This window comes from Macrobrachium nipponense, chromosome 24 (genome assembly GCF_015104395.2).
Source record: "Macrobrachium nipponense isolate FS-2020 chromosome 24, ASM1510439v2, whole genome shotgun sequence".
Lineage (NCBI taxonomy): Eukaryota > Metazoa > Arthropoda > Malacostraca > Decapoda > Palaemonidae > Macrobrachium > Macrobrachium nipponense.
The window spans coordinates 6688703-6713592 of NC_061091.1; the positions used below are offsets into that span (position 1 = coordinate 6688703).

The 24890-nt window shown below is 39.6% G+C and overlaps 1 protein-coding gene and 1 long non-coding RNA gene across 3 annotated transcripts in view; one reads left to right on the top strand and one right to left on the bottom strand.

The window, feature by feature from the left end:
* Positions 1 to 3096: 3096 nt before the first annotated feature.
* Positions 3097 to 24890, top strand: part of LOC135205399 (calcium uptake protein 3, mitochondrial-like) — a 171588-nt gene continuing 149794 nt past the window's right edge. Inside the window, exon 1 of the mRNA XM_064235900.1 lies at positions 3097 to 3348. Within this exon, the coding sequence (XP_064091970.1) occupies positions 3112 to 3348 (237 nt within the window). The 5' untranslated portion in view covers positions 3097 to 3111. The remainder of the gene's footprint in view (positions 3349 to 24890) is intronic.
* On the bottom strand, positions 17279 to 20432 carry LOC135203729 (uncharacterized). Of its 2 annotated transcripts, none has more exons than XR_010312005.1 (3): positions 20317 to 20432; positions 18417 to 18737; positions 17279 to 18131 (listed from the first exon to the last, which is right to left on the bottom strand). It is a non-coding gene; the product is annotated as an uncharacterized LOC135203729 (long non-coding RNA). The 2 variants fall into 2 exon arrangements; XR_010312006.1 differs by having other exon boundaries at positions 20337 to 20428.

A 24890-nucleotide genomic window follows, 5' to 3' on the forward strand; every position in this document is an offset into this window, starting at 1 on the left:
CGATCATTACTGTTGCTTTTCTGGGCAGCTCTATAGGCAAGTAGCACTAAGTATAGCTCACCCATCTGCTTCCCCCCACCCCCTGCCAGCCATTAGACCTTCATTTCCTGGTCATTGAATGGCTAATAAAAGAAGCTTGAAAAATAGCTCTGCGATGGAGCTCTCGAATAGATGTGGCACTGATGGCTGATTGATTCGCGGCTATTTTCTTCCTGGCGGCGTCCCTCAAGGTGGTATAATATACTTTCGTCCATTTAGCTTTCGAGTTGATTGTGACTCGATCGATTCGCCCTTGGGGCGTGCGTTTAACCGTGGTATTTTAGGAAGGCGTCTGTAAGGAGACTCATTCTTGCTTGTCAGAAGCACTCCTTACTTTATAAGGCAGCACGTCGTTTTTTTTGCGCCATTATTCTTTCCAGAAATAACTAACACAACTTCGGGATCGTAAACGCGGTATATGGGACCACAGCGAAGTTCCAAAGCGCCAGCCATGGCGTCCCAATCCCTCTGTCACGAGGAATATTTACACTCTAGTCCAGGAAAAGACACTTCCACCAGTTGCCCCAAGAATTTCTGTCCATTGAGGAGTGAGAGACGTGTATTTCTGATGATAGAGGTTCATCACTCTCGACGTGGTTCGGTAGTCACGTAAAGCCGTTGGTCTCGTTGCCGAATAACCTCTGGTTCCACGCAACGTAAAAATACCATACAATCAAACAAGAGTTTCTGTTGGATTGTGGGTCTGTGTGTCACGCAGGTGACAGTTTGGTCGAAGCACAGGTGGTTGCATTTAGCTTAAACTGCCTGTAGAGATGTGAGTGTTGGATTTTGAGAAGTGTAACAGTAATGCTCCTACGTTCTTTCGAAACCAAAAGACTTTTTACTTGATTAGCTAATGGTGAGAAACGAGAGTATAAGAATATATTGCAGTGCAGAAAACTTACATAAAAGTAGCGACAAGGAACTTGAGCAGTGACTTCTTTGTGCCCCACACCGATTTACGCGGTGCGGTGGAATTCTTTTTCCTCTGTTTTCCTCAATCCCCATAATACATAGTTTTCCACAAGCCTCATTTTTCATTCACCAGCCTTCATAAAAAAAAAAAAATATACCTTTTTTCCCCCCCCCCCCCCCTTTTTCCCTTTCCCCCCTATACCCTTTTTCCCCCCTGTTCCCTCCATCGGCATGATCTGTTTGAAGGCATGAGATTCCCCGTCTCAAAGGCCCCCTGTGAAAACAACATTAAAAACCCCGAATTCTATCTTTGTGGCGCCCCCCCCCCCCCCCCCGAACTCTTGCGATCAGTAAGACGCGTTTCCTACTCCTCTGCCACCTGAGGTATTTTAAGAAGGCTTCTATAAAAAGCCGTCCAATATTGCAGCTATTTCCTTGGCGAAATGGAATCGCACAGGAATAGAACTGAAGTGTAAAGGTCGAAGGGTTTCATTTATTATCCCCAGATGTATATTTGCCTACTCGGTATCCTGGCCAGGACCTGGAATATTATCCTGGCTAAATTCGTAACAGGACACGCCTTCTTCTTCTCTTCTTCTTCTTCTTCTTCTTCTCATAATCCATAGTCAGGGTCAAGGAGATGTATTTTCGGATTCAATTCGCTTCTTCTTTCAGTTTGAATGTTTGATTAAATGTTTTGAAACGAAACAAAAAGGGATGTTTTAATCATGACGTAACTGATGGTTAAAATTGAATCGATTCGCTGGCTTGTATTTTGATGGTCCCTTTACTTATATTTTAATTCAGATGTATTTTGTCAAGAAAGGGCCTATAGGGAAAGTTAAACAGATGTGAAATGTATTTACTTCTCCTTCCTGTTCAAGAACATAAGTGAACAAGAGTAATAAGGGTTAAGTGGAAGCAATCTTTACTCTTGGTATTAGTGGTCATAGCACCATTGATGTTTTCGTTTACAGGTGTTTACCCATTCATGAAGCTCACAGGCCTCATTGTGACTTGTTCCTTTTGCATAAGTGTCCCTTCGGCCCCTAGCTGCAACCTCTTTCATTCCTTTTACTGTACATCCATTCATATTCTCTTTCTTCCATCTTGCTATCCACCCTCTCATGACAATTATTTCATAGTGCAACTGCTTTGAGGGTTTCCTCCTGTTACACCTTTCAAACCTACATACTCTCAATTTTCTTCCCAAAGCTGAATGACCTCATAGGTCCCAGGGCTTGGCCTTTGGCCTAAACTCTATTATTCCCTTCCATTCCAGTACATTTTCATTAACTAGTTTTATGTTTTGTCCCGAGCAGAGACGAACGTTTCTGTTTATTTCCTGTATTCATTTAATATACTCGTAAGCTTTTGTGGCATTGGGATAAACGTAGATTATGTTAGAAGCCAAGTAGAGGTTAACTCTGTAATATACTATATATATAAAACAGCACCTGATGTTCCCAATGCTTAAAACGTCTAATTTATGCTAGATAGAAAGTACGCGATTCTTTGTAAAGCCGTTTATAGTATATGGGCTTACGAAGAAAATATAAGACGAATGTTCGATGTCTTGTGTTGTATCATTTGAATAATGTCTATTTGTTTGTATGGATGGATACCAACTTCAGTCACTGGACTCACTGTGTTGTGCAATACGATTGTTATATTCAACTTATATATGCGGGAGCCAACTTAAGAAAATTCCCCAATAAATGCTGATTCCAGAACCGAGATGAATTTGGTCATGGACCCACGAATCTTATCAGAATTTGTGTGATTCTCCTCCTATGACATCGTAATGTATATAATCGTCCGTCTTATAATTGTTTGTGTCACGACACCCTTAACTGCCGATTACGCTGAATTTGAATCGATAAATATGTTTGATTAGGTGATAAGATAAATTGATCGTGTGAACATTCTCTGGCTCGCGTAATCATGACCGTAAACTAGAATATGCCATTATGATATAATCGCTTAAAGAAGCATTTGAATTCATCTGAAGATTGACAATGTTTACAAGCCAGGAAGAGGGAAACATATAGGGTTGTAATATGGCAAAAAAAACATTAGGTGTTGAACTGTAACGAAATGCCTAGCCCCTTCCGTCATCATCATTATTTTCCTCGAATCAGCTGGGCGATTTAGCGAATGTCAACATCCAACATGGCGACGCCTCTGTGCAGACGCGTCTTCCCGAATTCCAAAGTTTTCGGCCGGTTTTCTCAGTGCCAGAGAGGTATCAGGACGAACGCCACTTTCTCCCGTGTCCAGCGGAATCAAAAGTATTGTCTGTATGGCACGGCAGCCGCCACTTCTCTTTATTTCGGGTGGAAATGGCTGGAAAATAACGCCGTCGTGGAGGCTGCTCGACCCTCCAGGAGGATGGTGAGTAACCTACCATGGGTCATATCGAGTTCTTTTTTGATTCGACGTGTAAAGAAACGACATCTTTAAAGTATCGATATATATGCAAAATCTTTGTATTTGAATTTAAGGTGCTAAGGTTACCATTTGCAACATATTTTTGACAGTTGTAGGGTAACTTTGACTACGTATAGGCAGGTCAGTGTGAATGAAGTTACTAACGTACTTAGGTATAATTAGGAATTTACTGACTACACATTTGGTATAAAGTTATTATAGTTTTAGAGCATCTCTAATATATATCCTCTCTCAGACCAAATAGGTTTATATAGTGTAAACCAGCGCAGACGATCCATCGTCATCGCGCTGGCCAGGCCTTATTCACTCGATATGTAAATGGTGAAAAAAAAATCCAGTTACAACTTTAAGCATACCATTCAAAAGATTGAAGTTTCGTCAACATAATGTGATATATGAAAGCCCCATATGAACTAAAATAAGCATGTGAGCTCTTCGCAAAATATGTTTTCAAGGCAGTTTTGAAATCCAATATGGCGGCAATCTTGTAGCTGGCCGTTCTAACCACAGACAATCCACCATCTTTCCCAGCCTTCCCAGCACTCATTTGAACAATGTTAGCGTGTATATGTAACGTTTATTGATCGTCCTCAAGATTGAAGTTGTTATCAGCACAATAAAACAACATTTTATTGCCTATATTAGTGAAATTATGAAACTTTTTATTCCTGGGGTCATGGTTTGAACTGAATTCATTTTTACCTTGTAATCTGTGATTTTATCCTTACTGCCATCACAACTGAAACTCCACGGTGCTTATTTGATTGTAATTAGGCTATACACATTTTGGTCTTAATTCACTCCACATTACACTTGAACTACGTTGGTGTTCCTGGTTTTTAAGCACTCACTCCGCAAACACAGTTACAAACAGCAGACGACTACACTCTTTATGAGGTGCAAAGCTTTATTCCCTTAATTGTTTACTTTACTCATTATTTAGTTTAAATTTACTTTGTTACTTCAAAATGTTTATTTAATTCATGTTTATTATCCCTTTTTTGCAACCAAATTAACCCCAAAAAATTACAGACATTTCTGAAGTACGAGCAGACGACGGTAAAAAGACTCATCGTTGCCAATCTAGTGGAGCTTCACACATACGCTGATGCATTTACAAACTTTCCATGAATTCTAGTTGTCATAGTAATGCAGTAATGATAAAATTGCTGTAATATGTATATATACTACAAATAGATACGCTAATTTCACTTATTTCCCCGGTTTTGTGTAAGTCTTATACCCAGTTTGGAGGGTAAACACATACCAATTGACAACACTGATAAACAATTGAAGAGCGCAAAACGCAGCAAAGAATGCCGTAGTTCCTTAGATAAGTAGTATTAAATACTGGTTAGAGGTTGGGTTTACGATTGTTGTGATGAAAGTGCCCTAGCGTCTATGGGTACAAGTGGTGTGTGGATTTACCACAGGAAATGGGAAGTTTGTCGACACAAGCGACTGCAAACATCGAGATGGCGTCAATCTTCTAAACTTTTTTATTCGTAAGTAAAAATTTCAAAAGCGTTTTGGGGTAGTGTGCACTGTGTTGGCCACACTTTTCATTACCCTCTGTTTAAATCTCAAAATATGGCCTTAATTTCTAACTTTGGAGAAAATACTTACTTCAAAAGGAGAGTAGAGGTCTTGAGCTCCTGTTATTACCACCAACAACTCATGACTGATGACCATCTCCGGTGTCAGGACGTGTTAAAGTACTTTTTCGGAGGGTGGCCAAAACCATGGTAGTCGGTGAGTTGACCAGTCCACTCAGTTTTTTACCCTAGGTGTTTATAAGCTGCTTCAGTCATTCAGGAACTGTAAGGCCTTTCTCATCCCTGTTTTGTTAACGAAGCATCTCCCAGATTTGATTTGAGAGGGTTTAACTTTTTTTTATATTGTTTTTGGTTATAGATAGTCATGTGAAGTGTCGTTTTGCTCTTGAGTAAAAGCATAAAAAAACAACGTTAATTCAAGAGTTTCCTTGAAAAGTACTGAATAAAGAAAACATTTTGCCTATTAGCTTCTAGTACTGCATTTCATAGGAGAAACAATGATATCAACACAAAAGTTGGATAGGGATTATTAAGGTAATTAGTGGTACAACTACCTAGTAGGAATATGTATGATCACAAGTTGTGACCACACCTCAGCCCTTACAATCAAGTTGATCAAGTATGGCTTACCTATTATATCTGGCTCAGCCACTGATTGAACCAAAACAACTTTTAGATCTAGTTGTGATGATATTAGTTTGCTTACTTTTTAGTGCTCTCTTCCTTGTGCCTTATTCACCATACCATGGGGCAACAGCTTAGCCTACTAAGTTGAGGGCTAGGCTACTATATGTTAGAACCTCCAGAAGTATAAATAGCCTAACCTAGAGTATTTATAAGTTTAAATGGCCTAACCTAGCCTAACCTACAGCAATTCAGGTAGATTAGATATCCGTGGTAGGCGCCTACAGCTCCTCAACTAGGTATGACTCCAAATGATAAATGGGATAGATGTCAAAGTTTTGTATGCAAAGTAATGGGTCAAACATTTGTATGCAGAGTAACGAGTCAAAGTTTTGTCTGCAAAGTAACGGGTCAGACTTTTGATACAGAGTAGAGGATCAACCATAAATATGTACGTACGTTAATGTGCCCTTACACCAGGAATTGCGAGTTTTGGATATCGTATACATTGAAGGCCGTTTTTCCTCACCCAATAACCCTGGTTTCCCACGATGATCCCCTTTTACCGTTTGATGTTTTTCCTATGCATTCTTTTCACTATGTCTACTAAAACACATTCTATATTGCAATTACATATAACATTTCTCAACTCGATTCCAAAAGAGTAGTTTACATGCAGATTTCTAATTGCAGGACCTAGAGTAATTGAAAATTATAAACAGCCAAGCTTATCCTACCCTACAGTGATTTAGGTGTAAAGTTGTTGCAAATATGAATATAAATGAGGGTAATTCTAAAGAATAACTCCGCACAGACTACAAGGAACGTAACCGCCGATACATCCACTAGGGATTGGGGCGTCCAATGTATTTCGCAGTGTTTAGTACTGGCCCCTTGGGGTTAATCGCAGTCGACCGCCCAAAAATAGCGGTATATTCTTAATAAGCAACCCGAATACTATAGGAAACTAATTTCCAAAGAAATACCCGACGCGGAGTTATTATTAAGATTTACCTAAATGAGGTGGATGAGGTATTTTACAAATAATTTCACTGTTATTTGACAGTGTGAATATAATTTGTGTGTAAGTTAAAGGGTTAATTTTATGTTTAACACATCATTTATGAAAAAGTATTATGTATATATACAGTAGTTGTGGTAGGCTACCCAGTGAGGACATAAGACTAGAGTTTCCTTGGGGTCTCTGTTGGTGTTACAGTCTGCAAGTAGTACACATCAGTCCACCTCATTTCCTTGTTGAGGTTGCTAGAATGATGAGTAATTGCATGGAAGGCCAAGTCTAATCAGTGTAGTAAATTGCTCATTCCTTTTTGTATTGAATTCGTGTCAACATTGCAGATGTAGTTAATTTATTGAGAATAGTAGCTCAGACTAGAAGTATTGGGTTTAGTGTAGTGGATCTGTTGAATTTGGGCTAACCTAGGAATAGTCTATCTTGGTATGATAAGCTAATGTAATAAGCAGTGAAATGTATACTAGTAACATCTACATTGTAACCAAATCAAAAGTGCAAAGACCTTTCTATTGAATGGGTTTTGCTCCCCTTAGACTCTCCGTAACCTTTCTTACATTCACTTTTAAAAGAACCAGTAAAATTTCTCAAACATTCCTTCCTGCAAAAGGAAGGAGAGTTTCATCTTGATGATTAGGAGGTATGATTTTACCTAACAAAGGTACAGATAGGGGCAATTTCACCATCACCCTATGGAAAAGGCAGTTACAGGGTATTGAATTTTACTGATAAATAAATCTTTAAAAACCTTAGAGATGAATGAGCTGGTCTTATAAAATTCAGGAGTTGCGCAGAACAGGTATTTGTGTTACAGTGTATGCAGAAGTGTACAAACTTTTAAAAAATGCCTTGTGGTGGCTCTTGTTGATTATGAGAAGGCTTTTAGTATTATGCACAGATCAATATTATCAATCGTCTTGTTATAGGATATGGCATTCCCATTAAGTAGATTAAAGTAAATTAATATTATTCACGATTGAAGTATACATAGATGCAAAGTTAATGTTGATGGGGTGTGTGAGGCAGATTTGCAGTAAACAGTGGGCTAATAAAGGGGAATATTATTTAACATATGTTGCTTACAAATCTGAAAGATTAGATAATAAATAAGTTGATGGAGTTGGGAGGTAAGGTTTATATTGGGGTAACAATAGAAAATGGATAGAATTTTTGTGTGCAGATGATGTTGCTTTAATCAGCAAAACACCACAAAATTAATTTAATGCATCATATACTTACAAATAAGGGACTCAAAATAAATGTAAGAAAAACAGAAGTAAATAAGATAGAATGTGCACCAAAGGATGAGACAGCAATAGATGGAGAAAGTATTAATTAGACTAAATCTTTCAAATAATTAGGAATGATGATATTCAGCACATGTTCTCATGAGTTGGAAGTTAGTTAAAGACCCAAAAAAGGCAAGTCCAGCAATGGGCAGATTAAATAAGATTTAGAAGTCAATTAGATTAAAATTACATTTGAAAGGAAGATTAAACTTGTGAGTAGTACATGGTACGACCATGAAACACATCTTAAGATTGTGATAATTAGGAAGCTGAGCTTTTAAGTAGAATATTAGGAGTCAGACATCAGAATAGAATGAGCAATGGTACCATGGTGGTAAGTACTGAATTTCCTTATACTATTAAAAATTAGTTAATGATGGAAGGGTGGTGGCTTTTACGTCTTTCGCACAATCCCTGAGAGAGAATGTGATAATGTCAACTGAACCCTTATTGGCCTCAGAAGAGTTGGGAGACTCAGGCCTATACTATGGATAAGAACTATGGGAAGGGAGTTTGGAGATGAGTAGTGATTTGTGGAGTATATATAGCACAGGCAGACTTGAGTGGCAAAATTTCAGAAGCCTTTTGTGTTAGGTAATGCTGGCAGTGATGACGGTGATGATGATATTTCATTGGCTTTTATAGGTGACATGTAGCTCTGGCTTTTTTTATGTCATAATTATTCAAAGCTAATATATGAGGAAAAAAGGGATCTCCTATATGATATCTCCCATATGAATGTTCAAATAACAGAGGAGTGTTAGAGGCTTTATTGTTCTCTATATTATGAATACTGTGATTTGTTTTGAGAGTAATTCTAGAGGGCTTAAAATGATTTTAATTGGCTGAGCAAATATTAGTTATGATTTTAACATATAAATAGATTTCCAGGGGAAGATAGGAAAGTTGGTGCACTTTGATCATGTGTAAATTAAAAAATAAATTACAATCTCATGCTGCTTGTGTAAATGTACCTGGTTATGATTCATGACCAGGCATGGCTTCCCTAAAACAACCAAAACTCTACAACCTAAGGTAATTACTAGTTTTTGATAAGATGTGTCATTTTTGTTTTGTTTTTATTTCTAAGGGTTAGGTTCCCAGCCTTACTGTAAATATATGATGCGATGTAATTACTAAAAGAGTTCTTAAGTTCAAAGAAATGGCAAAATTGTGTATTTTGCAACATAACCCATGAAAACAAAATGCAATATGTACTGTACCATTCTCAGAAAAATGAACTCCTGAGCTGTGGTCTACTGTACTCTGTTTTTTTTCATTATCCATCCACTGCGGCCCGGGCTTTAGATAGTTACATTCAGCGATTATAATAATATCCTTTTTCGAATATTAACGGTGTAATTCGCATACAGTAAATTATTAAAACACTTTTCAGTTGCAAATGTACACCCAGATATCCTTTTATTTACCTAAAACTTACAAATAGCGTAACTATCTAAAGCCCAGGAAGCAGTGTTACCATACAAAAACACCACAGGCAGATGGACAGATGAAGAGTATAAGTACCTAGGAGTATCCCTCTAGGGTAGTTATTGCCTTTGATAACAAGGAAGAACATTGATATATTTTGTAAGGCATGACTTAATTTTATTAAAAATTTGTATTATATAGTAAAACTTCAGTATCTATCTATGCACGATGGTTTCTCTTCTCTAAACGTCTGAGATTCAGAACCACACAGTTTTTTTAAGTTTTACACCAGCATTGACCAAATTATGAAGTACTATTTCCTGCCTTGTAGCTTTATCATAACTTCAAAATTCAAAAGGGTTGCAAATGCATCTTTGCAACTTGGATCATGGGTCTCATTTTGTATTTTGTCTCCCTTGCGTTTTTCCGTTTTTCATTTCCTCTTGTGTAGTTTATTTTTACTCTTGTTTTCCTTTGTACTGGGTTACTTTCTTTGTTGGGACCCTTGGGGCTTGTAGCATTCTACATTTCCGACTGCAGTTGCAGATTGGCTAGTAATCATTTTATTAATGACTGAGTTTACGTATTTAAATTAAGGGTCTTCTTATATTTTGATAATTGTCTTTTAGTATTTTCTAATCAGTATCGTAGCTCCTGTAGAATAAAAGTCTTTTAGTTTTTTTTTAATCTGTTTTCTTCTTGTGTGAACTGCCACCGCCAGAAGTTGTAAACAGCAACAGTGTGGAGGAGTTTAAAAGAAAGCTAGGCAAAATCATTAGGAAGACACTGAATGTACAGTGGAAAATGCTCCTCTAAGGATGGACTATCAAGTCTTTGAGACATCCTATAATTATAATCCTTTTAACTCTCTCTCTCTCTCTCTCTCTCTCTCTCTCTCTCTCTCTCTCTCTCTCTCTCTCTCTCTCTCTCTTGTCATGGGATAAACGTCGCCTGGAATTTATCAGTCTCACGCAGAGTGCCGACCAATTAAAAGTCACTGTCATTGTGATTCTGTCCATACTAGTTGTCTTCTGAATGTGGTCCTCTAGATTATGAGGCGGAATTTTTTAGCGCAGCTCTGTGGGGGTGAGAATTCTGGCAAGCGTAATTTCGGGGGGCGTAAACTCCCGTGAGAAGAGCGAAAGCTGTCTCCCATGTCGTGGAAGCTTCAGTAGAAGAGAGTTTATCTGTGAAATTATCATAAAAAGAGAGTGATTTAAAATGGATGCAATTCAGGAATTAACTATTTGGTTTTGAGAATCTAAGTTGGGACTGCGGAAGGAATTTTGGATATTTGTAGTGGCTGCTGTACATATTGGAAATAACATGAACTAATGTTTTTGAAACTTGCTAGAGATGGGGGCTTTAGTTGTTTTCATACATATATTCAGATACTGCGTTTTCAGTTGCAGTTTCAAAGATATGTTATATATGTCCGGTGTGATTTTGAAGGTAATGGGTATTGCACGCAGGACCAATATATGTAAATTTAAGCAAAACAAGATGTCTGAGTTTTGAGGGCATGAGTGGAAAATTGTCTCGCCGTGCGATTTGGTGGTCTCTCGGGCCTCATTGTAACCCTTTGCCGTTAAATCCAGGCCACCGACGTCCGCTACTTATTCCCGGGAATAGAGTTTTAGCGCCAAGTTAGTGAAAAAAAAAAACGCTGAAAATATCGCTCTATATATTTTCAGAACTGATGTGTATCGTCTAAAATTCAGTATGTCTGTAGTCATGTGTGTTTTTTGCAACATTTGTCGTACACGAACGACCTCCGTTCCACCACGGCCACCTTCAAAAGACGACCATCGTCGGGAGACTGACACCCGAAAACGCAAACTAACGACATCTCTGGGGATGAGAGTCGATGGTCGTACCAAGGCCTTGGTGACTTGGTCGTCCTCTCTCTCTCTCTCTCTCTCTCTCACACACACACACACACACACACACACACACACACACACACAAGGGCCCCTTGCGTAGAGCGGTCTGTCGGCGATGTCTTTATTGAGAACAAGGCAGCTCGGGCAAGCCAACGTCGTTAGCAGCATCTCTCGTAGCGGAGGAGGCATACCCAAAGAGGGTATATATATGAGAAATACCCACTTGAGTTATTATCTCGTTATCCCTTTTGGGGATGGCCAGGGGGCCACTATTTTTTTTTTTTTTTTTTTTTTTTTTTTTTTTAAAGGTCGCCAGATTATAGTGATCTCTCGCGTGGCGGGCGGTAGCGGCAGAAGTTGCGAAAGGCAATAGCAAAATTGAGTTCCTCCCTCCATTCCTGCAATCTCGGCTTTTTGGGGGGGAGGGGGGAAGGGTGGGCTTTTCTAGCGACGATGAACCGGGGATCGTCCGCGCTGGTACTTGTGCCTTGGCTCCTGCTGGGAAGAGACAGAAGGAACCGACTTGTAGTACAGAGTCCGTAAGATGATGGAGAGTGGTTCCTACTGCAGAGATTGGAGTGGTTCCTTCTGCAGAGATTGGAGTGGTTCCTTCTGCAGAGATTGGAGTGGTTCCTGCTACAGAGATTGGAGTGGTTCCTACTGCAGAGGTTGGAGTGGTTCCTGCTGCAGAGGTTGGTAGTTGGTTCCTTTCTGCAGAGAACTGGAGGTTGGTCACTTCTGCAGAGATTGGAGTGGTTCCTGGTAACAAGAGAATTGGAGTGGTTCCTCTTGCCGAGAATTTGGGTGGTTCTGCTACAGAGATTGGAGTGGTTCCTGCTGCAGAGATTGGAGTGGTTCCCTGCTACAGAGATTGGAGTGGTTCCTGCTGCAGAGAGAGGGTGGTTCCTGCACCAGCAGATGGAGTGGTTCCTGCTGCAGAGATTGGAGTGGTTCCTGCTGCCAGAGATTGGAGTGGTTCCTGGCTTGCAGAGATTGGAGTGGTCCGCTACAGAGATTGGAGTGGTTCCTGCTGCAGAGATAGGAGTGGTTCCTGCTACAGAGATAGGAGTGGTTCCTGCTGCAGAGATAGGAGTGGTTCCTGCTGCAGAGATAGGAGTGGTTCCTGCTACAGAGATTGGAGTGGTTCCTGCTGCAGAGATTGGAGTGGTTCCTGCTACAGAGATTGGAGTGGTTCCTGCTGCAGAGATTGGAGTGGTTCCTGCTGCAGAGATTGGAGTGGTTCCTGCTGCAGAGATTGGAGTGGTTCCTACAGCAGAGATTGGAGTGGTTCCTGCTGCAGAGATTGAAGAAGGTCCTGGATGGGAGCGTTATAGCCGATAATCAGCTCAAAAAGAGGAGGTAAAAACGAGCCGTCAGGAGGAATAGTCGTAATGGTGTCTATCTCCTTTCGTTTCTTAATCATCTCGTTTCGTCCTTGACCGTCAAGTATAGTATTTTATGATTTTATCGAACCCTTTTCTTGGATTAGTTTCAAAGTCAAAATCTACGTTCATGAAGAATGATGCTCATGAACGCTTGAACTCGTTGTACCATTTGATTTAGATTTACGCAACTTTAAACACAATCTCCCGACATCTCTGTGGTCGTGTTTTATCGAACCCTTTTCTTGCATCATTACTTTTAAGGCAAATTCTACATTTAGGAAGAATTACGCTCACGAACGCTTAAACTCATTTAATTTACGCAACTCCGAAACGCAGAATTTCCCCGACATATCTGTGGTCGTATTTTATTGAACCCTTTTCTTGGATTAGTTTCAAAGGCAAAATCTACATTTAGGAAGAATTACACACACGAACACTTAATCCCATTTGATTTACGCAACTCTGAAACGCAGAATCTCCCGACATCTCTGTAGTCATGTTTTATCGAACCCTTTTCTTGCGTTGGTTTCAAAGGCAAATCCTACATTCAGGAAGAATGACGCTCACGAACGCTTAAATTTGTTCCAGCATTAGATTTACGCAACTCTGAAACGCAGAATTCCTGACGTATCTGTAGTACTATACATTGCGGGAGGAGGAGGAGGAGGAGGAGTTGTTGTTCTTCCAAAAAGGCGCTCAGGCGATAGTGTTTTGTGACGGCGAAGCGCTTGACCAAAACCTCTCATTTGTGTGTGTAGGTGAAGGAGGGATGCCCACGTATAAGGCGTTGGGGGTAATAGGTTGCCATAGGGCTCAGTGTGGGACGCCAGTCCCTCGCTGGCACCCTGGTGCGCCATCCTGCAGGGCTGTGAGGATTGCGGTATCATGTTTATATGAAGTAAGGGGTACGGGGAGGGTATTGGGGTACGGGGAGCGGGTTGAGGCATTCAGGATAAATGTGACAGGAGAAAGTAAAGTAGAAATTTGAGAAAGTTGGAGATGCAAAGAATAAATGAAAAGAAAAAATGTACATTTGCTTTTATCGAACGGAGATTGTGCTGAGCCACAGACAGACTATACTCGTTATAATTACATTACGAAGGCAGCCAGAAGTTAGTAAAAGTACTCGTTTTAAACAGCTGCATGCAATGTTTCGCCTCCAGAATGCGATTTTTTTTTTTTTTTTTTTTTTTTTTTTAATGTAAACCCAAGCTTAATTCAGCGAGCTTGTGGTCGTGTTGGCGTCACAGACCTTAGCTGCTGCGACGCCAGAAAACTCCCAGTAATTGCTGGAGTCATTGTGAAAATGTAATAGAGGTCCTTGAGAATGAAGTGGGTTGTCTTTTGTATCTCATGTTGAACGGCGCGCATCCAGAATTCACATCTTTGTAAAGGTTTTGCATTTTAATAAGAGAAGTTTTGCATTTCATGTTGTCTGGTGTGGAGATAGTTTATGCTGGTTAGTCTGCCATAAATGGTACTTTGTTGTGTTTTTTTTTTTTTATTTTTTATTTTTTTTTTGGGGCTTTTTTTTTTATTTACTTATTTTTTACTCGACAGGCTGAACGTGAGCATCGAATTTATTTATTTATTTTTTTATTTATTTATTTTTTTTGTAGTTGCTGTGTGCGTTCACCTGTTATGTGTACAGAGTTCACCCGTTTTGTACACAGAGTTGAAATTTGCCTCGAAATCTTAAGCAAGGCTGAACCCACCTCCCCCCCCCCCTCTCTCTCTCTCTCTCTCTCTCTCTCTCTCTCTTTATTATTATTATTATTACCGACGCTTAACGAATGCAGTCATTTCTCAAAGATATGTTTCGTATGCAAATTATTCACGTTGTCGTTATAAAATCATTAAATAAAATTTGAGGATCCAAATGTAAAATTGAAACTCATTCCTTAAAGGCTGCTACATTTCTTAACCATAATAATATTAGAGGTCACCAAATCATCAACCTTGTTTACTCTTTAAGGAATTCTTAGTTTAAAGTATATTATTATTAACGGATACTGAAAGATTAGTTCATTCCGTCCATCCTACGGTAAAGGTGTTCTTACCTATGTGTTTGTTTTTCACCCGTTTTTGTCTTGATGGCACTGATAACCGAGAAGTATGAGGTGCCCCCCCCCCCCCCCTTTTTTTTTTTTATGAGAATTCCTTAACCATAGCATTCCTGGCAGGCAGAGATCGGCACTGAAGGGTCGTCTTCTTACCCCATGCAGTGGATTCGCCGTTTATGTCCACCTAAAATACTGTGATATTCCTCCTAGTCGGACGACCCTAATCATGAAAGAGGAAAGATGATTAAGATACGTTTTGAGGTGTTAGTGCATTTGAGTCTTATGAATTGAGACCACAGGGTGACAGTGTGACATGTTTCAGGGTCACGAGTTTGTCATCGGTATTGGTAACACTTAGGACAGCCCACACTATTCCGTCCTGTGGAGGAATATCATTCCTAAAGTGAGGCAGCGCCTCAGTGGCGTTATTGGTATGATCTTGGCCTGCCACCTCGGTGGCCGTGAGTTCGATTCTCGGGGCATTCCATTGAGGTGTGAGAGAAGTGTATTTCTGGTGATATAGAAGTTCATCACTCTCGACGTGGTTCGGAAGTCACGTAAAAAAGCCGTTGGTCCCGTTGCTGAATAACCATACTGGTTCCATGCGACGTAAAAACGCCATACAAACAAACAAACAATAAAGTGAGATACGTGGTATTTCGCCTCCGTGGAGAGGTGTTTCTTTTGAGGCTATTTTGGTTCCATTTTTCTTGTGTGACATCTTTTCGACGCTAGAAACCGCTACGGAGGATTCGATGATGAACGCTGCCTCGGTTCTGATCGCGAAAAGTGGAGCATCGTAAAAGAGGTTTGAGAGGCGGAGAGAAGTCCAAGAGAGAGAGAGAGAGAGAGAGAGAGAGAGAGAGAGAAGAGCTTTAAATATTTGGCAGAGTCAGTTCAAGGAGGCGGTCAATATGCAATGCTTCCTCCGTTATCTCCCCATCGCACTTCCAAAAAGACCTCTGGATCTGGTCCCCGTCGGGGTATATATACCCGGAACAGCTTGTGTTGATCCTTTTATGGCGCGGAGTGCCGTGTGTCCGTGCTACGTCCTTGTCCGTCCTTGGCTGGGCATTTTTGGGCTCTCTCTCTCTCTCTCTCGTTTTCAGGCCTGACGTATAACAGTGATTACGATAATGGCCAGGTTGTCGGGCCCAACAGTCGACGTTTAGAGATTTCAAATTGCGACTTGCTGAACTCGTGCCAGGGACGTAAGTTCGCGCCATGCTATATGGGACATTTTCTTCATAATCATGCAGTGGGTATTTATTTACACATGCGTATTGCATGCACAACATCTTACTGTAGCTTATTTGTTACTTGAACCGACTTGTGCTATATTTTTCAACATGATCAAAAACCTTAATCTTTTTTATTTTTCTTTCATCTTGTTTTCATCGGGGCTAGTTCAGAAAAGGGGCATTGAGTCTCCAGTCCAGTTTGCTGTTCTAGATAAAGGGGAAGAGACGTAGATAGACATGCGCATTGGAGTTTAGCACATAACCCCTCCCCCCCCCCCATCCATCCCCCTTCCCTTCCCTCGGAGGTCGCGAAGTCATCACGTTTGGACGGTCAAAATCAGCGCATGGTGGTTGTTGTAGTATATGTCCTCATTATCGGGAGCAGTACAAATGAACATTCAAAATCCATCTACGAGCCCAGTGGTCCCGTCTTTTGATTAAGGAACGTAAAGATGTATTCGCCTGATAGCTGGAGATCTATTGAGTCCAAGAATGTTTTCTGTTTTAGTAAACTTGCCCTAGACTATAGTTTTTTTTTTTTTTTAACCATCCACCTGTGTGCGCGCGCGTTTACAGTATATAACGCTTTAGTCTATAAAAAATGATGGTCAAAGCAAAGCTAAAGAGAATGTAGATCTTGGGTCATAAAATGTGGTCTGCAAGGCCGGTCTTTCTTTCTGAAAAGATTTTTTATTAAGTTTTCTTCCAGTAAGAACTTTGCGACAGTGGTTTTGTTGGGTAATCACACATTTTTCAATTGAACTGAATCCTTTATTCCAGCTATAAGTCATGTATACTATATAAGTACATATACATACATACATTTATTAAAAAAAACTTACAGAGAATATTGCATAAATATTAATACCTTTAAAAAGTATACTTTCACTTTTATTAAAACTTTATTTATTTTTAGATATTTTGTTTTAGAGGACTTTTGGCTACAGCCTTGCCAGTAAATTTCAAGACTGGACTCTGGGAGACGACATTACACTCAATAAAGAAAAATGTTGCTAATTTCATAAAGTGATGGTAATGGTTTGTCCATTGTTCAAGAAATTCTGGAGTTGAAATCTAACCCTATTTATTGAAGAAGGGTTAAGCTTGTGTAGTAGATTCACATCAGTCGTGCATTTGATGTCTAGTCCAGTCCCTTACGACGCTCCTGATTGGCTGTGGATAAGCCAATCACAGGGCTGGAAACTCAGTCTCTCTCGAGAGTTCACACAGGCAGGATGTATGTTCCATCTCTCCTGAGGTCTTAAATTGTAGGTTTGAATTCAGTGTTTGCTTTTCATATTTTCGCCAGCAGACTACTTTGTTGTTGTTTGTGGGGGGGGGGGGGGGGAGGTCTATGGAAGAGCCGTTCAGTTAAAGACACAGGAATTTGAGGATAGGATATTTATGTATTCGAATAAAATTGTAAAAAATAAATAATGTGGATGTTAAACAGTACAGAAAAATTATTTATAATAAAATATAACGTAATAATTTTAATTTTCGTTGGTGAAACAACAGGCTATTTGACCATAGATTTTAGCATGCGCCCCCAGTAAGCTGCTGGGGGTCGGATCACGCCTTGTTTGGAAGCACAGCCTTGAGCCTTGACGTTCTATTTCATGTGCAGTGGACTGTAGCTTTGGAATTCTCTCTCTGCACTTTTTTTTTTTTTTTTTTTTTTTTTTTTTTTTTTTTTTTTAACTGTGTGATCCGGCCTACAGCTTGCTTGGGAAGCGTGCAAGATTTTTCCCTTAGACATAAGTTGTAAACATTATATTCTTAACATAAATTAAAACATGCAAAAATTAGCTAGTGTTGTTTCACCAACGATTATTAATATAAGTACGCTATATTTTATCAGAAATAGTTGTTGTGTACTGTTTAACATGCATATTATTAATTTTTTTACATTTTCATTCTAATAAATAAATCATAAATACCTTATCCTAAAACTCCAGTATCTTAAACTCAACGAAAAACACTTTTTTCAGACCTTTTTTTAGACTTTTCCTACCCCCCCCCCCCCCATCCAACAACAAAGTATAGTTTGTAGGCTTACTCCTCGAGTAAGCGAAAAAAGCAGATTAAATAATCATTTCTAATTGAAATATAGCGTATTGTTCCTACCGGAGACCCAGCATTTGTTTTGTGCAGCCCCGTCCTGTGTTGGTCATCTCTTCCCAAGTTACTGGCGAACTTCGCCTCACCAGCCTTCCTGTGTCTGTAAAATGTAATTACAGGAACTTGTTGATGGCGTATGGTTAAATTGGTTTTGTTTTAGTACAATATATGTGTAATTGAAATTCATTTAGTTTGTATAAGAGATTGTACAAAATCTACTGTACTTAATTTTGTAATTTGGACCAAATACTCTTGTAAAATTCATATTATTTTGTATTGTGGTCAATAAAAATATCTATCTATCTATCTATCTATTATCTATCTATCTATCTGTGTGACCACCTCCTACCATTCAAACCAGACTCCTAATTTTTCTTTCTCTTACTATGAGGTTGTTGAAGTGTTCTTTATTCCGCCAGGGACGTCTCCTTTGATGAAAGAAACTGCGTGTCTGCTGTTCTGGCATTGCCCTCATGCGCTGCTCTTCCGTGCTTGCTTGAAGCGCCCTCTTTGTCGGGAGAGGCATTTGTAATGACGCTGCCTGACCAGAATAAATATATAATCTCCGGTCACTCTTGAAGCTCTTGTGATTATCGCTGACGCCGAAAGTGTGACCATAACTTAAGATACGCCGGTAGAAAAAGTTCGAGTTCACACGAGGACAATCGAGTCATTCTCGCTGTGCTAGTTTTCACACTTTTCATTTCTTTGAAAACGGAAGAAAATAAATTTTAAGATCCCACAACGGGTCTGGATATAGTAACCCAGCAGTGTGAGTATGTAAGTGTGTATGTGTATGTGTATAAGACTCCTCTTTTGCACACACACACACACACACACACACAATCTAGAAATGCGTGCGCAACGTCCACTCCGGCACAAGCTTCATTCAGCCCCCCCCCCCCCCCCCCCCCCCCCCCCCCCCCCCCCCCCCTCCTCCCCAAACCTTTGATAAAATCGTCTAACATCACAACGTGGAATATATGAGAGAACCATATGCAGTAACTCCGAGTATTGTCGTTAATCATCTTCGCCTCTCTTCTCTCTCTCTCTCTCTCTCTCTCTCTCTCTCTCTGAGGGCAAAAGGGGTTTGTTCCAGCAGGTAAAACGATGATGGGGATCGTTGAGGGGAACTCCTACGGAGAGAGAGAGAGAGTCCTGGAAAGGCGCTGGATTTTGTGTTGCAGGTGTTAAAGGGTTGCTGGTTATACAGAAAGGATTTGTGTGTCAGGGGAGGGAAGGGTTGGATTCCTTTCTGGATTCTGGAAGGGAGGAGGAGGAGGAGGAGGAGATTAGGGGGAGGTTGGGGGGGGGGGGGCGAGGGTGGGAAAGACGCTTTCGAGTAAGATGTCCAGAGCAGCAGCAGCGGGCACGAGAGTGGTGGTGGTGGTGGTGTTGTTGGAGGGGGGCATTGTGGGTGAATGTAAGGGAAGGCGCTAATAAGGAACACCGTCGACACCTTGATATATGAGGCCTGTGAGACTACCTGTGGTGGTGGTGGTGGCACATCCACAGCTCTCTCTCTCTTTCGCGTCGTCATCTCGTAATTTCATCTCTCTCTCTCATTCTCATATCCACCAGTGTGAGGATGGTGACTCGACGTGGCTTGGGCATTACCATGTTTTTATCGAAATTGAAGGAGTTATTTCGTGTGGTGTTTTTTTTCGTAGATTTAGTAAGTTTTTATTTCACATATATATAGTAATATACATACGTACATACATGCTTGCGCATGCACTCGTTCATTTTCCTTTAAGAGGTGGCTCTAGAAAAAAGTATAGACCGATAGTTGATGCCACTTTTCGTAATTAATTATCTCAGCCCTCGAAGAACTGCTGGTTGAGAGAGAGAGTGAAAAAAAAAAAACACGTTAAGCGCCACAGACGGCTCATTAGCAGCGCACGAACCCTTTACTAACATTGCGCCATTTATTTTGATACATCTTGCATACTCTCACTTTTTAAATTTAAGGACTTTATTTTCCATAGCATTTCCCCACTGTGTCTATCCAGGTCTTCGTCTCTCTCTCTCTCTCTCTCTCTCTCTCTCTCTCTCTCTCTCTCTCCCCTCGACTACCTTATCGTCCTCCATTCTTTTCACAATACCCATCAGGGAAAGCACCGCCCCATCATTTCACTAAAGCAAACCCTTTTTTTAACGTTTCTACGCATCTCCACATTCCTCACCATTTCACTTCGTCTAAGGCCGCGTGTATACAACGCTCTCAATTTTACTCGGCATCTCTGACGTTTTTCTTTATCATTCAGCATCTACACTTCACTCACATAAAGGAGGATTGGTTTACCAGTCCCCCATATGCGTTCCAATTTTGACTTCCATAGGAACTCGAACGGCTTTCCCCGTCCTTGGCACGTACCCTGCTGCCTTCTTTTAAACTATCGATGCAAGTGATATACTAATCTATAAGTGAAGTGATATAATCTATAAGTACAGTGGTACTACAGGCTTTTGTTTGCCCTACACAGGATCATTGTTTATGCCCGTATCGTAGGTTGGGCGTTCCATTTAGTTATTTATTATTTTTTTAATTGTACTTTTTTTCCGTTACTATGGATGAGTGATCATTCTTTCAGTGTAAATTTAGGCTTCGTTATTTCATATTAAGATATTGTATTCTCTTTTGTAATGATTGAGTTATATTTTGCCGACCATTTTATGCCTTTTGTTTGATATATTATTTGGGTAAATTTAGTAAGTTTCCTGGACTTGTCCATATTTTGCGAGACATTTCATACCGTTTATTGTGTTTAATTAGCCGGGTTCTTGGACTTGTCCATCTGTGTGAAAGGGAAGGTCCTATGTGTACACAACCCGTGAAAGAAAATGAGAAACCGCATCGTGTGTTCTTCATCCTTCTCTAGACAGGCGCATGTTTGAATTCATATGATGTTCTAACGCCATTTTCTGTATCGTTTAAGTCCTAGCTAGATAAGGTCATGAAGTTGCCAACGCCGTCGGTCTCTTTCTAATAAAAAAAAAAAACTTATCTGATTGAGGTTGTTTGGGATACTCAATCTATCTTCCTATAAAAAAACCTTTTTATCTATTCAACGTGTTATTCAAAGTGTCATTGCAGCGATTGTATGAACGATAGTCTCCCTAATCTCTGATGGTGTGTGATATAAGCTTTTTTTCGGTAAGGTATTGTTTGCCGAATGTTAATTTATGAACTAGCTTTTTATTACAACTATATTCTGTGTTTAATCTCTATCGATTTTCATACTTCATTTCGTCTCGGTTTAACTTTTTTTTTTGGTTCTTTTTTCTTTCTTATCTCCTTTTTTTTCGTTCCTTCTTTCTTTCCCTTGTTTACTGTGGTTAATCTCTTATCTTTTTTATTTTCGTTCTTTCTTTTCCTTTTTTTCTATGGTTAATCCCCATCTTTTTTCTTTTCGTCCTTCTTTCTTTTCCTTGTTTATTGTGGTTAATCTCTTATCTTTTTTTCTTTTCGTTCTTTCTTTTCCTTGTTTTCTGTGGTTAATCTCCATCTCTTTTCGTTTCGTCCTTCTTTCTTTTCCTTGTTTACTGTGGTTAATCTTTTTTTTTCTTCTTTTCATCCTTCTTTCTTTCCCTTGTTTACTGTTGTTAATCTCTTATCTTTTTTCTTTTCGTTCCTTCTTTTCCTTGTTTTCTGTGGTTAATCTCCATCTCTTTCCTTTTTCGTCCTTCTTTCTTTTCCTTGTTTATTGTGGTTAATCTCCATCTTTTTTCTTTGCGTCCTTCTTTCTTTTCCTTGTTTACTGTGGTTAATCTCTTATCTTTTTTCTTTTCGTCCTTTCTTTTCCTTGTTTTCTATGGTTAATCTCCATCTTTTTTCTTTTCGTCCTTCTTTCTTTTCCTTGTTTATTGTGGTTAATCTCCACCTTTTTCTGTTCGTTCTTCTTTCTTTTCCTTGTTGACTGTGGTTAATTGTCGTGTGCTATTTTGTGATGTAGTCACGCGCCATTTGGATTTATGTTCTACCTTGTTCCGTAAGTGTTATTGAACCGGAAGATTTATGTTATTGTCTGTCCTTTCTTTGGTACTGTTGTTTCCACGAAAACCTTTTGATGACGAGGCACAAGACGTAGGAGACTAAAGGTTTTACAAGTTGAAGTACATCTTAGTTTTACCAGACCACTGAGCTGATGAACAGATCTCCTACAGGTGGCTTAGGAACTCAAGTGTTGGTCCGTCGGCTGCTGGAATTGAAATGTTTTACCATTTCGATTGTGTAGGTTTGTTTTATGATATTTATTTCGGAAGCCGATGCACACAAATGTCATGCTGATTTGTGATTTTTTTTTTTTTCATTTTTTTATCATGTTGTCTCATGTATCTAGATTGTGTATGGTACTGTCTGTATTTTGTATATTCCATGTATGTGGCCCTGAGTTGAAATAAAGGTTATTATTATTATTATTACTATTATTTTATTAAAAGTATGGCTACTTTCAACAGCATTACACTTGTAGAGATTCTTCTCTATTTTGGGGCGAATAGCGGCTTTTTCAGTGCTACTTAAACAGGCCAGTAGAGCGCCTATAGAGGTCATGGTAAAATACAGGTCAAAAATAGGTGTATATATTTGAATTTTACAGATAAACTATGATACCATAGTCATCGAAAGTCATTAACGATTCTCTCTCTCTCTCTCTCTCTCTCTCTTCTCTCTCTCTCTCTCTCTCTCTCTCTCATCTCTCTCTTTTCTTAAAGCGAGCTTTCGTCTGGAGCTGCCAGACATCCTCGGGCTGGAAGCTTGAGGGTGGACTGATCTTGGTGCGGTGTCCGTCCTCCTTATATCTGTGGTTGACAGCAAGGGGTCTGCCCCATGCTTGTCTCCTATTGGCTGGTGGCGGTGAGTTGTTTTCATTGGCTGCCTGAGCCAGGTCTCAAGCACTTTCCTCGAAAACCGATGGTTGCGTATTATTATTATTATTATTATTATTATTATTATTATTATTATTATTATTATTATTGAAGTCTTTTAAGATAAAATAAAATATTCGCATAATAAAAGTTCACTGTAGGCATTATCTGAGATTCTTTGCAGCGTGTCTTCGGCCCCCTTCGTTCCTTTTACTGTACCTCCTTTCATATTCTCCTTCTTCCATCTTACCTTCCACCCTCTCCTAACAATTGACTCTTAGTGCATCTGCTTTGAGGTTCTCCTGTTACGCCTTTCAAACCTTTTCACTGTCAACATCCGTTTGGGCCCTGAATGACCTCATAGGACCCAGTGCTTGGCCTAAATTCGATAGTTGACTCAATTTGAAGTGTTTGTGATATGAAATGCATTAATAAATAGCTGTACTGAGAAATAGTTCTGTAAGTTTCCGTGATACAGTTTGCAAAAGATTTTAATACCAGTGCTGACATGGAGGTATAGGCTTTGAAATCTAACAACGTTCTGTTATAGGAGACTTAATAGAGGAGCATTATATAGTATAGCCTCACTGCCTGAACTGTTGTTGTTGTTGTTGTAGTTGTTGTAGTTTCGAGTTAATTTGTTTTTTGTAAATATCGGATTGGTTCTGGTAAAACTAAGATATACTTAACTTTAACTGTATCTTGCTATAGATACTGCTGCTGCTTATACTCTCTCTCTCTCTCTCTCTCTCTCTCTCTCCTAGAGGTAAGTGAGCATACGATGTCTCCTTGGATGAACTAAAAAGTCTTTGAGACATCCTAATTCTCTCTCTCTCTCTCTCTCTCTCTCTCTCTCTCTCTCTCTCTCTCTCTCTGGTGACACAAATTTTTAATTACTGTATCTTCATTAGGGAGTTGATGCTTGCAGTATCTTTAGTATACGTCATACTAATGATATTAGCTTGACACTTGTCATATATTTTCCCAGGGGGAATGTCTACTGGCTTTTCTAAAGATAGCTCGAGCCTCTCCCCTACTCTGTACTTGTTCATAAGGTCGGTTTTAAGAAACAACAGGTCCTTGTTGGCCCTTTAAGCACACGAATCACGAGTAGCTCCTTGGGTTTGTGTTGGACTTCTTCTACTCATTCTCTCCTCTCTCCGCTCCCTCCTCTCTCTCTCTCTCTCTCTCTCGTTATATGTTTTTGTGGCATTCTTGATTTTTTTCACATCTTCACGTTGCTTTTATTTATTTATTTATTATTTTTTTGGCGTCTGATTGTCCTTATGGTTGACTTAGTGGCAAATTTTCTCTCCTCGTGTTCTGCCGAACCAGAGCAATTTATTTCTGGTGATTAGAAATTCATTTCTCGATGTAACGTGGTTCGGATCCCACAATAAGCTGTAGGTCCCGTTACCAAGTAACCAGTTGGTTCCTAGCCCGCGTGATTTTCTAATCCTTTGGGCCCCAGTGATGTCGCAAACGAAATACGGTTGGGTAGATGAGTAGCTGTGTAGGCGTGTATATGTAAGTTTTCTCTCAAGAGAAGTTGGATATTCCATTGTAATAGCTCTTTATTGTGAAGGGAAATGCAGTCTCAGTGGAACACATCTGTCATTTCTTGAAAGGGAAGAGTGTTGGTGGAGGCGTTGTATTCAGTGTGACGTTTCATTGACGTTTATGAATTATGAATGGGCCCGTACGTTTTATTGTAATAGTACAGCTCATTGAGTCTTCTGAATGAACCGTGGGTGTACTATATAAGGGCCATTTTCACATACCTTTATGTGTGCTGTAGTAAAAAAAAAAATATTGAAAGACAAAAGTGGTTATGGTTCTTGAAAGAAAACAGCCACAGCTTTCTTTGACAAAGTGAAACCCAGTTTTTTTTTCTCTCTCTTAATTAAGAAATTCGTGTTATCAGCGGAACAAAGAAAAAACTATCTCGAGTTTTTTTATTTTTTTTAATAAAGAAACTCGTGTTCTCAAC